The sequence below is a fragment of the Rissa tridactyla genome, chromosome 8 (genome assembly GCF_028500815.1).
Source record: "Rissa tridactyla isolate bRisTri1 chromosome 8, bRisTri1.patW.cur.20221130, whole genome shotgun sequence".
NCBI classification, from domain to species: domain Eukaryota; kingdom Metazoa; phylum Chordata; class Aves; order Charadriiformes; family Laridae; genus Rissa; species Rissa tridactyla.
In genome coordinates, this window is record NC_071473.1 from 23847073 (window position 1) to 23861611 (window position 14539).

At 53.6% G+C, this 14539-nt stretch overlaps 1 protein-coding gene across 1 annotated transcript; it reads left to right on the forward strand.

The window, feature by feature from the left end:
* The first annotated feature begins 3696 nt into the window (after positions 1-3696).
* On the forward strand, positions 3697-11440 carry LOC128914286 (flavin-containing monooxygenase 3-like). Its single transcript, XM_054213071.1, has 9 exons — positions 3697-3868; positions 4037-4178; positions 6062-6250; positions 6574-6736; positions 7641-7783; positions 7923-8122; positions 8251-8609; positions 9086-9158; positions 9810-11440. Exons 2-9 carry the CDS (start codon positions 4047-4049, stop codon positions 10147-10149), a joined length of 1599 nt encoding a protein of 532 aa, XP_054069046.1. The 5' UTR covers positions 3697-3868; positions 4037-4046; the 3' UTR covers positions 10150-11440.
* Positions 11441-14539: the final 3099 nt, after the last annotated feature.

Here is a 14539-nt window from a genome sequence, read left to right on the forward strand (position 1 = left end):
AGCTGTGGCTGCCCCATCCCTGGAGGTGTTCAAGGCCAGGCTGGATGGGGCTTTGAGCAGCCTGGTCTGGTGGGAGGTGTCCCTGCCCAGGGCAGGGGGTTGGAACTGGGTGATCTTTAAGGTCTTTTCCAACCCAAACCATTCTATGATTCCCATGTTTGGGAGCAGACCCCATGGGTTGTCCATGTCTGTAGCAGCTCTGGCCCCAGATGAGCTGCAGCAATTGCTGCGAGTGTGGCAGTGCCCCTCTGCATGGCAAGAGCTGCGTAGGACCAGCTGGAGCGACGCTTCACCTGGGTTGTGGTGGAGGCATTTGGCACATGTGTCCTTGTGGGCCTCTGCCCCCGCGAGGTTGTGTAAGGCTTGGAATGGAGCAGAAGCTGGGTAAACACCTGGGTGCCTGCGTTCCAGGTGATTGCCCAAGAAAAGGACAATCCCATGTGATATCCCGAAAGCCAGGTACCTTTGAGTGGCTTATGCTGCAACGGGGGTGGCAGTGGCTTCCTGTGGGGTGTTACCTGATGCTCTCAGGAGTTTCTGGGTGCTCTAAGGATCCTGCCTGTCCCCAGACAGCACCACTGGAAAACAGCACATGGGCAGGGAAAAAAAAGGAGGGAGGACAGAGAGAGGCTCTGCCTGAGGATGAATCCCAGAGAAGGCATGGAGATGGGCTGTAGGTCTGCAGGACACCAAGCTCCAAGGCTGGGTGGTAGGGTAGGGGGAAAGGGTTTAGAGGAGAGATGTCTTTGAAATAAAAGATTTCATGGGGAGACATTGTGAGTTTTCGGTTGGTTTGTCCTTGTCTGGAAAGGTGACTGTGGTGAGTGAGCCGTGAAGCTGAAGGCAAGCGATGCCTGAAAGGCTGTGGATCACAACAGCTCCCTAGGGAACAGCAAAACCAATTTTCAGGACCGACAGGAGGGTTAAGGAGAGTAAGAAGACCCTGTTGCATTTGCTCCCCCATCACAAGGTGTTGATGCTGTGCCTCCCTTGGGGTGCTCCATCCCTCAGCCCCGAATCTAATGGGAAGAGTCCTGCAGCCATTTCCTGGAAGGATTTTGCTCGCAAACAAAAATGAGGAAGAAGGGTGGGGAAAAGCAAATGAAAAATGTATCTTTAGCTGTGTTCAAGAAAAAACAAGAACCAGCCTGGGAAGCACTCCGACACAATTAGTGGAGAGCAAATGGGATGTGCATGCTCTTGTTTACTGCCTGGCTTTTTGTAGCTCCGGCTGCTGATTTATTGTCCCGCGGCTGCCGCAGTGCTGCTGGCTGCTCCGGAGGGCTCTGCCCGGCCCAGCGCGGGGTGTTTCTCATTTCACACTTCAAAGATGGTTGAACAATGTAAGCTGCGCATCAAAGGGTTGAGCAGAGCCCGAGGGATGCGGGGGGAGAGGAGGATCGCTGGCCCCAGGGGAGTCGTGGGCGCCCGTGGGGCGTGGGGCTCCGACACTCCCCAGCCGGGCCAGCGGCGCCTCCGGCAAGTTTGGTTCATCCCTGGCTGCTAATGGAGTCGGGAGCCCAGCTGTGGCTCTGCGGTCATGCTGGGCAGCATGCTCCGACAGAGATCAGAGGAGTCCCCGGGGATGTCCCCCCCCATGGGGCTGAAGGCTGCTCCTGGCGGGTGCCCAGCTGGCCCTGGCCTGACTGTTGCCATCAAGGTGCTGCGCAGGGGTTTATTCCCCCTCCATACACTTAAGGGATCTTCCTCTTCCCAGCTGAAATGCTCCGTGGGGAAGCATCTGGCTCTTGCCGTGGGGGTTGTGCTGCATCCAGTGCCACAGAGCCTGGTCTGTCTGAAGCAGGAGCCGTGTGGCTCGTGGGCAAGCTGCCGTCCAGCCTTGCAGCCGGGGTCTGTGCCGAGCATCCTTCCGGCTGCTGTCTCGGGGAGCCTTCAAAGCAAAGGGGTCAGAAATGGAGGATTTTTCACCTTCTGCTTTGCCGCCTCTACCAGTGGGAGAGTTGAGGGTGGCTGCGTGGGGACTGGCTGTGGTGGCCAGTGACCCCTACCCACCACTGCCCTTGGTTAATGAATACACGTGTGTCCCTTGGTGCCGGCGCCCTGATGGCAGCCAGGACAAACAGCTGCAATCTCACCAGCTGTGCGTGGGGCTGGGATCGCAGCTCCTGTCCCTGCAGGTTGTCCCCCGTAGGATTCCCGTTGCTGTGCTGTAACCCCCTCTGAGCATTGCAGGAAGCCATCTCCAGCCTCAGCCGTGCCACCGGTGCGAGGCAGCTTCGAGCTGGAAGGTGGCAGGTTTTTGCAGGTGCCACTGCTTTTTCCTGACTGTTCGTGCTCTTTTGGATGTTAGGAGCCCTCTTCTGCTCTCACTTTCCCATAACACATGATAAAGAGTCAAACAGGAGTTTGCAGATGTTGGGCAGAACTACTTCTAGTGCCATTAGAAATGTTGAAGCTTTTGATTTTGATTTTTTTCCAGGGGGGAAAAGACCCAAACTTTCTCCTTTTCCTTGCCTATTCACACCTGCAGTTCTTCCCTTTTTTTTGGGGGGGGGGGGGGGATCAAAAAATTTTTATTTTTTTTTTTTTCCTTTTGAGGAAAATGGCAGCTGGGATATAATTAGTTAAGATGTCCATGGCCTTTTCCCCTTTTGGATGTTTAACAGCTGTGTCACTCCAGGTAAATGATTGACTCTACCTTTGTTCCCCTCCTTCTGCCTTGGATTGACCTTTCCTACCCTATGCCAGGGCCAGGGCCAGGAGCAGGCACGTGCTCTTGCCGTGCAGTGCTCCTGGGTGGCATTTTCTGACAAGTGTTTTAATTCGGAGAAGTCTCCTCCTCCTCCTCCTCCAGGTTGTGTCCTGCAGGAGAGGATCCGCACCTCCTCTAGTCTGGGAATCCATAGAGCCAGCTTGGCAGTTCGTTTGTATTAAGTCAACTTAATCATGTCTCCAAAGCCATTCCCTTGAAAGCCCAACCAATTTGGCAGGGAGTGGCAAAATTAACGCTTTCATTCTTTTTCACTTTGATTGTTCAATCATTTTTCTGGCATCCTCTGCTTTATTTTATTTCAAGTCAGTTTAGGATGAATGAACAGCCCAGCTTAGGCAGCTTTAGAGGCGCCAGCAGCTTTCAAGCGGGTGTACTCCCAGCTGAACGGTTCTCCCCCGGGACCCGTCTGGAGGCAGGGGTTTGATGGATGAACTCACACAAAGAGACTTAGATGAAGAGCGCCAAGATGGATTGGGATTTGCCAACGGACTCCTCCGCACTTGCCTGCTCTTTGTCCTTCCCCACGGATGTCCTCTGGAACACTCTTGCCCCACTTATTAGAAGTGGGTAAAGTGGTCAGAAATTTTGGACAGGAACCTGCCTGACGCTGGGGTGCCTTGTCCCCGTGGTGCCACTGCCAGCTGCCCTCTTTGCAGGGGAATAACTGCAGCGCTGGGGTGGAAGGATGGGGTGAGTTGGGCAGCCTGGTCCTACCTGCTTTTCTTGATGACATGGGCACTGTCATACCATTTTGGAGTGGGGGGGCACGGTGCAGGCACCTGAGAGTGCTCGCCCCACGGGCTGGAGGTGGCTGCCGCTGCTCGGTGACCCTGGCCTCTATCTCACAATCATTTCAGTCCAATGCTTTATTTCCTAATTTAGGAGCTCTGCGCCCACAGCTCCTCCTCACGTTACAGCTCCGGGCTTGCTAAAGTCCAAACAAGCGCAAGTCACTCATGGAAACAGCCCCTCAGCTCTGGCCCTGCCTCCCGTGCGATGCTGCATAAAAGAGCTTGACTCTTTCGGGGAGCTCCTCCTCAGCTGCCGTTCCTCTCCATCAGGGAGACCCCGGCTACCCAGGAAAGCCCTTCCACCCTGCCCAAAACTCCTACCTGGGGGCTGCACGGGAAGCAGGTGAGCAAGGATGGGAGACAAAACCCCCCGGGCTTGTTTAAGGAGCTGGGGCAGTTGTGCTGGGGAGGAGGTACCCTGATTCCACAGGGCATTGCCTGGGGCTGCGGACCCACGTGGGGGAGCGTGTCCTCCCGGTCTCGGCTCCACCACAGCCACCTTCTCCTCCAGGCAGGACAGCATGGTGCGGCGTGTGGCGGTGGTGGGCGCGGGCGTCAGTGGACTGGCGGCCACCAAGTGCTGCCTGGAAGAGGGGCTGGAGCCCACCTGCTTCGAGCAGAGTGAGAACGTCGGGGGGCTCTGGTACTACACGGTGAGTGACTTTGGCTGCCTGGTTTCAGAGCTGGCTGGGGAAACTTTGTGTCCTCAGGGCTGGGGGGCTGCATCCCATGTGCCTGCACCCTCTTGCTCTGCTCTGATGGGTGCACGTGGGAGGGCTTGGCTGGTCCAATAGAGGTCTCCAGGCCCCCTCCCTCACCCTGGGGACAGCCTGGCCCTCCCTTGGCTTGCTGAGCCAAGTCCCCTCTGAACTGCCAGCCCCTTGCCTTTGGGGATGGGGGGAGCTGCCAGCTTCTCCCCAGCTAAGGGGCTGCAAACCCCCCCGGGGCTGCTCCGAGGACATGCCCCCATTTCCTTCAAAGCCCATGGAGATAGGGACGGCTCTGAAATGCAGATCTTCAGGCCCCGCAAGAGCCTCCCTGCAGGGCAGCCAGCTGTCACCCCGCCTCAGGGACACTCCCGGGTAGCTCTCCATGTAGCTTTTACATAGTGTCCGTGCACCATGGAGCCAAAAAGGAACCCAAATGAATACTTAGAAGGTGAGACCCAGAGCCCCCTTGTGCCACGTGCCCACCCGCTGGCAGGCTGGGGACAAGGGATTGATTTGGGGTGGGATCGTGGTTGCAGGAGTGGCTCAGGGTGCCAGTAGGGAAAGGAATTGAGCCCGTGTGAGTTAAACCCTGGAGCAGAGGGGAGGGCAGAAAACTTGTCGTGGGTGATCTGAAACGTTCGACTCATCTAAAACAAGGACCACATGTTTTCGGTCTTTTCTGGGGAGGGGTCCAGCGAATTCCTCCAGAAAGTTTGGCAATACTTTTTGATATTTATAACGGAGAATTTCAGAACACAATATCACCACTGAGGAGAAAAGTCAAAACCACTTTGTCTCCTTCTCTGTTATTTCCAATTTGGGTTTTTGGTCATTTTTTTTTTCTTTTATTATAAGTTGGTAATTTTTTGGCCAACTCAAATATGAATTTTCCAATGCAGAACCCCCGCTGCATTTTTTCCCAGCTCTGTCCTAGCATCAAAGCCGCCAGGGAAGGGAAACCTGTGTTTCATGCTGTTAAGTGCCAAGTGTCAAGGCAGACATAGCAGGTGTCCCCATGATGGGGACAGGGTGATGTGTGGGGCTGGCCGTTTTGGGCAGGACGGGACCAAGCCAGCCCAGGCCCCACTGCATGCATGGTGTTCTTGGGGATTTTGGCAGATCCCTCATGTCCTGCCCTGCTAGATGTCAGTGGGACTCTGGCCAGCTGGCACGGGCATTGCTGGGTGGTAGGGACAAGCCTCCAGCCACGTCCGAGGCCAGACCTGCCCCACGGTTGCACAAAGCATGGGTAGCCAAGACACTGCGCCAAAGCAAACGTGCCCAGCTGGGCTTCTGCCTTTTGCTTGTGCAATTGCCAAGACCACGTGCACAAAGGAGTAATGTCCAGGCACGCCTGAGGCATTTTGGAAGATTTACAGGCAGACCAGGAGGAATCTGGGCACTGGGAGGTCCCACGTTACTTGTCTCCTGTGATATTTTGCCCATGTCCACATGCATGAGTGTAGCTATGAGTCACGCCAGACCTCCTGATGCTTTCTGCATGTGCAGTGGAGAGGCTCTGGCATGGTCCTTCCACAGTGCTCCCTTCCCCTGAGGTTTCCACTTTCCCTGGCAGATGCACGTGTAACCGGCTCCTAAATGCATAGGGTGATGCAGACCCTCCTCCTGGCCTGTTAGGACACTTCTGTGCTCATCAGGGGTTATTTGATTATTGCACTTGATGGCTTTGCTGTTTTTCTCTGCCTCCAGCCCTGCAGGTAGAGGCCTGGGGGTGATGGTATCTGGAGGAACCAGTGCAGGGCTCCAGGACAGGCAGGGGGCCATGTCCTCCCTAATGGGACATGTCTGCACTCCTCTCCCTCCAGGACCAGGCAGAGGAAGGCAGAGCCAGCATCTACCGCACCGTCTTCACCAACTCCTGCAAAGAGATGATGTGTTACTCCGACTTCCCCTTCCCTGACGACCACCCCAACTACATGCACAACGCCAGGCTCCAGCACTACATCTGCAAGTACGCCGAGCACTTTGACCTGCTCCGGCACATACGGTTCAAGGTAAAAAGCCTGGCATGGAGAAGGGGGAGTGAGTAGCAGGGGGACCTGTGAAGGAGGGATATTGCCTCTGTACCTGGGTCTCCCTGCCGCGAGGAAAATCCTGGGAGAAAATATTCCGGGGCGGGGGGGGAAAAACCTCATGGTTTTGTTAAGGCAGGTCTTGTGAGGTCCCATCTTTGTGCACTTCCCAGAGCTGCCGGTGTGAAATTGCAGGGGCAAACAAACATCCCTGGGTTCCCTGGGGCCTCTGAATCCCACTGACTCCCTAAACCTCTCGTTCCGTTACGCGGACACCCATGGATCTTTCTTTTGTTTCCTTTAAGACCCTGGTCACCAAGGTTAAAAAACGCCCAGACTTTTCTGTGACGGGGCAATGGGAGGTGGTGACCCGGAGAGACGGGAAGGAAGAGACGGCGGTTTTTGATGCTGTTATGGTTTGCTCTGGGCATCATGTCTACCCAAACCTCCCCCTGGCTCAATTCCCAGGTAAGCCGCAGGTGTGGAATTCATCCGCTGGGACACAGCCAGGCAAATACCTTCTATCACAAGGTTCTTCCCTCCAAAAAGATGCCTTTTTGGTGTTAAAAGGGGAGCAATATTTTGGGGGATGGGGGTCTGTTCAGCAAATCAAAACTTTCTTTTTTTTTTTTTTTTTAAAGAAAAAAAAAGACTCAGCATCCAGACTATATCAAAGCAGGGAAAATGCTAATCTTTCCCAGAAAAAAAAAAAAAAAAAAAAACCCAAAACCTATTTTAGGCTGTTTCTTTTAACAGAAGATTTTTCATAAAAGGACTTTGTAAAACACTTTTTTTTTTTTGTCATTTTCACATGATTTCTAGTACAAATGTCCTGCACGTTACCTGACAGCCTTTGCCTCTCTGTGTACAGACACTTTACTGGGAAAACCTTTCTCTCTAGCAAGAAATAGTTGGTGCTGGGGGTCTGTTTGGAGGACACGGGCTTGAGGCATCGATGGGTCTTGAGAACTCCCCTCAGGTCCTTTGCCACCTTCTCTTCTAAAAATGAATGCTGCTTCCCGGTGGCTCACTACCACAAGAATGTAAAGCCACACTAAGGGGATGGTGTGTGGCCGTCCAGGTGCCTTGGGGCAATGTTGGGGTTGCAGTAGTACCTTTTTGGGGTACAGAAATACCATGCAAAGGTATTCTGTGCTTGCACACTCTTTCTCTTTAAATATTGAATGAAGCCAGAAACAAACCCCATCCGACTATGGGTTTGCAGCATCCCTCTGTGTACAGGAGGCATCCTGTGACGAACGGTCAAACAGATGCTCCAGCAGCATCTGTGGGAAGGGGAGGTCCCAAGGCCAGCGGAGTATCTCCTTTTCATTCCTGGGGGGAAGTATGACCCTTTCTGTTCTCTTCTCAGGAATACACAAGTTTAAAGGCTGCTACTTCCACAGCCGAGAGTACAAGGAGCCAGAGAAGTTCAGAGGGAAGAAGGTGCTGGTGATAGGCTTGGGCAACTCTGGCTGTGACATTGCCGTGGAGCTCAGCACCGTGGCGTCACAGGTATAAGGGCCTACACCAGAGCCACTGGGGAAGGGGGGTTCCCCATCTGCTCAAGCACTTGCCACTGCCTACATGAGACAGCCCTGGGGGCTTGCAGCCATCATGGGGGCAGCACACGCCTTCCTTGCTGTCCCCCCAGGTCTACCTGAGCTCCCGAAGCGGGTCCTGGGTGATGAGTCGTGTCTGGGACAACGGCTACCCCTGGGACATGCTGGTCATCACTCGTTTCCGGACCTGGCTGGGGAACATCCTTCCAAGGGCGATCAGTGACTGGCTGTACGTGAGAGGCATGAACCGGTTCTTCAAGCACGAGAACTTCGGCCTCATGCCACTGGACAGGTACACACGGGGCCATCCACCCCCAAACCTCCCAGGGGTGCTGGTTTTGGATGGGGCTGGACCATGCCTACCCTGGGCCAGCAGCAGAAGCTGCCTCTGTGACAGCCCCACTATATTTGCCCTTGCAGAACCTCCCGTAAGGAGCCAGTGTTCAACGACGACCTCCCGAGCCGCATTGCCTGCGGCGTGGTGGTGATGAAGCCAAATGTGAAGGAGTTCAGAGAGACATCCGTCTTGTTTCAAGATGGGACTGTGCAGGATGACGTCGATGTGGTTGTCTTTGCCACTGGTTACAGTTACTCCTATCCTTTCATGGAGGATGATTCCATCATCAAATGCAGGGACAATCAGGTCACCCTCTACAAAGGCATTCTCCCTCCTCGGCTCGAGAAGCCAACCATCGCAGTCATTGGGCTGGTCCAGTCCCTTGGACCCATCATCCCAACAGCAGACCTCCAGTGCCGCTGGGCAGTCAAGGTGTTTCAGGGTAGGTGGTTGGGCAAGTGTTGGGTGAAGGGCTATTTTCTGTTCATGGGAAGTAGCCTTTCCCAGCAGCAATGTGCAGGCTGAAACTGAAAATCAGGGCAGTGCCTGAGTGCTGAGGAACACAACGGGATTTGGCCAGAAATACCAGTAATGGTATTATTACCAGTAATAGTAATGGGTTCTCCATGTGACAAAGTGCCTTGCACTGTGGGAGAAGGTCACTTTTCAACCCGCTGCAGATAGCAATGAGGTCCCTGTGGTGGGACTGCAAGGGGGAGAAGAGCCTCTTGGGCATCACTACACAACTTTAAGGACAGGGGAACCAGTGTTGTCACATCCACACCCAAGCCCAGATTTTGATACCAAAGGGAAGAGAGGCACCCAAGGACTCATCTCATCCCTGCAAACTCCACCTGCTGCAGGAGGGATCTCCTGGGCATCATCTCCCTTTGCTGATGCTCTTCGTCTTCTTTCCAGGGCAGTGCACGCTCCCCCCGGTCAGCGAGATGATGGATGACATTGATGACAAGATGGGGAAAAAGCTCAAGTGGTAAGTGCAGCTCATGGGACTCCTGTGCTGGCAGAAGAGCCCTGCCATTGCCTCGGCCCCAAGTGAGCTGAATGCACTGTGGAGGCCTAAATCAGGCACGTTTAGGTGGAAAATTCATGATGGAAAGATTTCCTGTCTGAAAAGGCTCATTTGTCATCACCGAGCGTTATCAGGCCAAAAAAGCTCTTCTTGTTCACACATTATCAGGGTGAGGCCCCAACAGAAATAGAACATTTCCATCATTATTCTTCAAAGTGACACTTTTTTGCTTCATGAAGTCCGTGCTTTGCTTTCCCTGCCCTCTGGGTCTGTCTGATATGCTGGTGAAGCGATGATTTAAAAATATGAATATCATCAGTGAAAGATGGACCTGGCCCAAGCGATGTTTTCTTTTTGTTTTTGGAAAACCGTTGCATCGTAGGAAGTTTCAAAACGCGACATTTTCTTGTGAGCCAACTTCCTCCACTAGCAGTAGCAGTGATGCATGTCCCCTGCAGCTGTGGCCCCCAGACAGCTCTGGTCCCCAGATTTGGTGGACCAAAGGCAGAGGACAGACTCTGCCTTCACTGTGCTTAAATAAATAAGCAAATAAAGGGGGGAAAACCTAAAGCAGCCCCTCTTTTTTCCCCCCTCCTCCTCTCTCCCCTGAAGGTACAGGAACAGCACCACGCTGCAGACGGATTATATCTCTTACATGGATGAGTTGGCCTCTGCCATCGGCGTGAAGCCCAACATGCTGAAGCTCCTGCTGACAGACCCACAGCTGGCCCTAAAGGTTGTCTTCGGCCCCTGCAGCCCCTACCAGTTTCGGCTGGTGGGCCCGGGGAAGTGGAGCGGGGCCAGAAAGGCCATCCTCACCCAGTGGGACCGAACTCTTCAGGCCACACGGACGCGCGTCACCCCCGCCGACCCCATCGCCTTCCCCTGCCTGGCCGTGCTGGGGGTGCTCTTCCTCCCGCTTCTCCTCCTCCTCACTGCCCTTTATTGCTAGGGGACGCCAGGGGGAGGGGGCGAGGATGGGGAGGGATGCAGGAGCGCAGTGTGCGTGCGTGGGATGCTTTCTCCCACTGGGCAACGTGTGCTGCTCATTACCCTGAAAATAATTCATCAAGAGATCCCTAAAAAATGGCATTGATAAATAAAGTGCACTCTCCATGCCTGGTAAATTTGAGAGGTTTCTCAGCTGGGGCTGTGGAAGAGTGTAAACACCAGCCCCAGTAAGTAAAGTTGGTTCGACTAGTGGTGGCATTCGACTAGTGGTGCGTTTCTACACGTCTTTAAATAGCTCCCTGTCTACTGTCTCTTTTTCTGGTGGAAAACCAGAGGCAACGTGTTTGGCTTTTTGAGAAAAGTTTTGGTGTAGAGCATATGCTCTGGCTAAAACCATCTTGCCTGAATTGGCCCTTTTGAAAAATAACTTAAATAAACGATAAATGACCCCCCAGCTCTCAGAACAATGTCTGGACTTCACTGAAGCATGTGAGCATCCAAAAGCTGAGATGAACTGTGTCTCCCAGACAAAACGCCTGGCCCAGCCAGGGCTCTGTAACGCAGCACTGCAGCGGCCATGGCAAGAGCATCCTTGGAGACATCTCCCTCAGAGCCACTCTGCTTCCTATCAGGCATCACCAGCCCCGCAGTGACAGCTTGGATGGGCCCCTGTGCCTTGTCTCTGTGGCCACTCCTAAGGTTTGTCCAGGTGTGATGGGGATGTGCCACCTGCCCAATTACCTCTCCTGGGGAGGGCAAAGACTCCAAGGTTCACCCTCACTTGAGCAAGTGGGGAGGAGCTGGACCCATCCCGGTGAGCTGCCAAACTCCTGATGTGGCTGGATCTTGTCGGCTTTTTTCTTTTGTGTCCATCTGCTGCAGGTGGAACAAGCCCACAGCATAATTTTGGTGTTCCTCAAGAAGCTCTCTGCCCGGGGGCAGCTGGGGGCATCTCGGCTTTTCTCCTCCATGCAGCAATAACATAGCTTTGCAAAATGCTCCATGGTTTTGGGAAAGGCATCGTGTAAAAGCAAAATAGTATTGTTACTGTGGGCTCTAGCCCTGAGAATGCAACTATGGAATGCCTGCCGTTCCCTTTTTGGTGTCTCTGCTAATGGTGCTTCCTCCTGCCAGGAGAGGAAGGGGTTTGCCCCTCATTTCTTCCAATCCAAATGATGCGTAGCCGTGGTGGGAAGCGATCCTTTCCTACGCCTGTGGTTGCAACTCGAGACCTCAGATGTACTGACTATCTCGGAAACAAACGCAAAGAAAAATACAGTGTCATCATCTCATCAGTTGCTTTTTTAAAATTTCACTTGCAATTAATGAGCTGCGTGTGGTTTATCAGTGTGATATTTCTTTCTAGCTGATGATGGCAGCCTCGTTAACTGGATAGGACACAGCCTGTGGGGGCGGGGGACGTCACTGCTTGCCTCATGCTGAGCTGCAGGATGCTGGCAGGACCCCAGCTGAACGCCATGGGTGCCAGGAGCCCTTGCCTTTGGAAAGCCAAGGTACAAGGCTCTGCAAAAGAAAGGACAGCGGAGAGAAGAGGTCCTGGGAGCTGTGGGATGCACTGGGGAGGTGTTGGGCTGCCAACGGGGTGAGCGGAGAGGATGCCAGGGAAGGAATGAGGAGGGTTCATTGGGCGCTGGCAGGGCAGCCCTCTTCCTCAGCTGCGGTCAATAAAGGGACACGGGCCAGGCTGTCACAAGGGCTCTCTGGGGCTGGCATACATCTGCAAAATGGGTAGAAGGACCTCATCATTATCAGATATGAGGTCACGGCCTGCGCTGTGTCTGTGCCACTGACAGCGTGGTGGCTGCGCTGCTCTTCCCTGCGCAGGTTACCAGGCGTTACTGCTGGCCGTTGGGTCACGGGGAAGCTATACCCGGCTGCTATTTATTAACTTATTAATTCCTCTGTTCTGCGGCTGTTCTCACGTGTGCAAACCCACCCTGGGGTCAAACCCCCAAACCCCACAGTGTCCCTCCAAACGAGGGCCCCGCGGGGCAGTCCTTTGCAGAGCAGAGATGCGTCCCATGTTTCCTTTTACGCCAGCTTCCACCTTCCTCTGCTGTTCAAACAATTAATTTTACACATCCATAAGCAGTAACCGCTCCTGATACTTTCACCCATTACCGCCTTGCTCCAAAAAGCCAGAATTTCAGCCAGCATTTCATGATGCTGTTACTGCTGGGTGCCTTAGGGATGCCAACACCAAGGCCAGCTGCTGGGTGAAGACAGACCAAATACCATGACCATTATTTTTGTTTTGCTGGAGCAAGTGTTCCGCCTAGCAAAGACCAGTTCACCAGGTGGTCCTGATGGCTCCCCTGTCCCAGAGCTCGCTGAAATGGTGGGAGGCAACAGCATCGGTGCCACGGGGTGCCTGCTTCCCATTGGGGCTGGGCGCTCTGTCCCTAATGTGGGTCAGTAAATGCTTGTTTCCCAGAAAACCCCCACCAATTCAAGGGGGACAAGCCAGGAGGGCCTGAGATGACCGATTACTCACAGCTGGCTTCGCTATTTTAAGGCAAGTGAGGATGGGAAGCACAACGGAGCACCCAGATCTGCCTGTTTCACATTGGCATCATGCAGGACCCATGTATTGATGCATTTTCTGTGGTTTCCTTTACGATCACAGTCAGCAGGATACAAAAAATAAATTCCAGGACTTCTCAACCACTCGCCAGTGGGCTGTTGCCGCCAAAACTAGTGGGAAGAAGGAACTGGCCTTTTTTGATGCTGTGATGGTTGGTGTTGTTGCCATATACATCCATATGTCCTGCTGGAGTCCATCCGAGGTAGGAGCTGTTTATAGAGTGCTGCTACAGGCATGTGTCTAGGAGCAGGGTTAACAAGCTGCATATGTACCAGATGGGCAAGTTATTTCCAGAATAATACCAGCCAAGTAGCTGTAAGGTGGAACCCGTGGAGGCAGCTGACCTGTCCACAGCCAGCCAGGGCTGCTGGTGGCTGGGTCCCAGCCTACACCCCACTGGAGGGGCCGAAACCAAAGCCTTCAGCCTGTCCTTGGCTGGAAGCAAATGGAGGTTCGCTATAAGGGTTGGAAAGAGACCATCCCGTATGGTGTGGGGAAAAGCAGAGGAACAGCCCAAATGTTTGGACAGTGTCCCCTTCCAACACCTGGGTGCTGCATCCAGCGCCACGGGGCTGCAGCCGGGCTACGGCAGCTGTTCTTGGCTGTTGACACCGATGCCACGTGGCACGAGATGGATGTTTCACCACTGCTGGATTATTCCTCCCTTACGCCTCACAAAACGAGGCTTAGACCTTTGAAAAAAATAAAATATATCCCAGCTGTTTGCGCTTGTGTTTCTGGTTTCATTGGTAAAGCCCAGACCTGACAATATTCCTGGAGACTGTGCAGCTGTTACTGGGAGCCAGTGCAGGAGGTGGGCGATGCAGACCCGTGGTCCCCAGATGGGTTACTACGCTGCTTGCACGCTTCTCCAGAAAAGCCCACCTGTCCTGAAGGGGCGGCCGTGAAACGAGACCGTTCTAGCTGCTTCCCAGCTTGCCCACCAGCTAAATCCCTGCCGCAGCCCATTGTCGGAGATGCTGGCAAAATCCCACCCATTGTGCAGGGCAGGGGTTGCCATCTGGGTTTACTGCAAAAAAGGCTGTTGGTAATCCCAGCTTTTTTTCCGTGTGCGTCCCTGCCGTTTGGCAGCAGCAGTGCTGTGCGAGTGCTGTGCATGGCGTGGGAGATGGTTTCTGAGCTTGGGGTCTTCATCTGGAGGAGAGGAAGGCAGTGGGGAGTGAGGTGTTTCCGAGCTGGTCTCATCACCGTGTGATGCTGCGTTTTTGCGGGAGCGTTGTCAGGGAGGAGCCCACATTCCCAGCTCGCCTCCTGTAGCCATCTTTAAATGTCTGCCAAAAAATAAGGTGGCTCTTTTGCAATACTTAGCAAACAGCATCTCCCATTTCTGCTGTCTCAGCAGCAGCAAGGCAATGTTTCAATAGTTTCTACAGGCCATTTACGTGCTTTCCTGAAAGCTTACGTTTGCTGTATTCTTTACCAAAGCAGTATCATATCACCTTTTTTTTCAAGGATGGATAGATGTGTTTCTCATGAAGCGTCTGAGCTCAGGCGAAGGCTAATCTGTGATGCACTGGTCCTGAAGCAAGCAACGGAATGGACCCCTAAGCTCCGCCCTGGCTTCACCCACCTTTCCTCTGTTCCCCAGCCAAATATATACAACCTGCAATGTCACCACCACTCAAGTCTGGGTCCCAGCACCTTAGGGTTTTAGTTTGTACCCAAAGTCATGCTGAATATTACAGTTCAAGGCTCCTGGAGTCCTGGATGCTCCATCCATCTCTTCTCCTTGCAGATGTTGAGATGTTCAAAGGCCGATATTTCC

Coding starts and splice junctions, on each gene's coding strand:
- LOC128914286 (XM_054213071.1), top strand. CDS start 4,047: ATGGTGCGGCGTGTGGCGGTGGTGGGCGCGGGCGTCAGTGGACTGGCG. Junction 6,737..7,640: donor CCCCCTGGCTCAATTCCCAG/GTAAGCCGCAGG, acceptor TTCTCTTCTCAG/GAATACACAAGTTTAAAGGC. Junction 8,123..8,250: donor GGCCTCATGCCACTGGACAG/GTACACACGGGG, acceptor TTGCCCTTGCAG/AACCTCCCGTAAGGAGCCAG.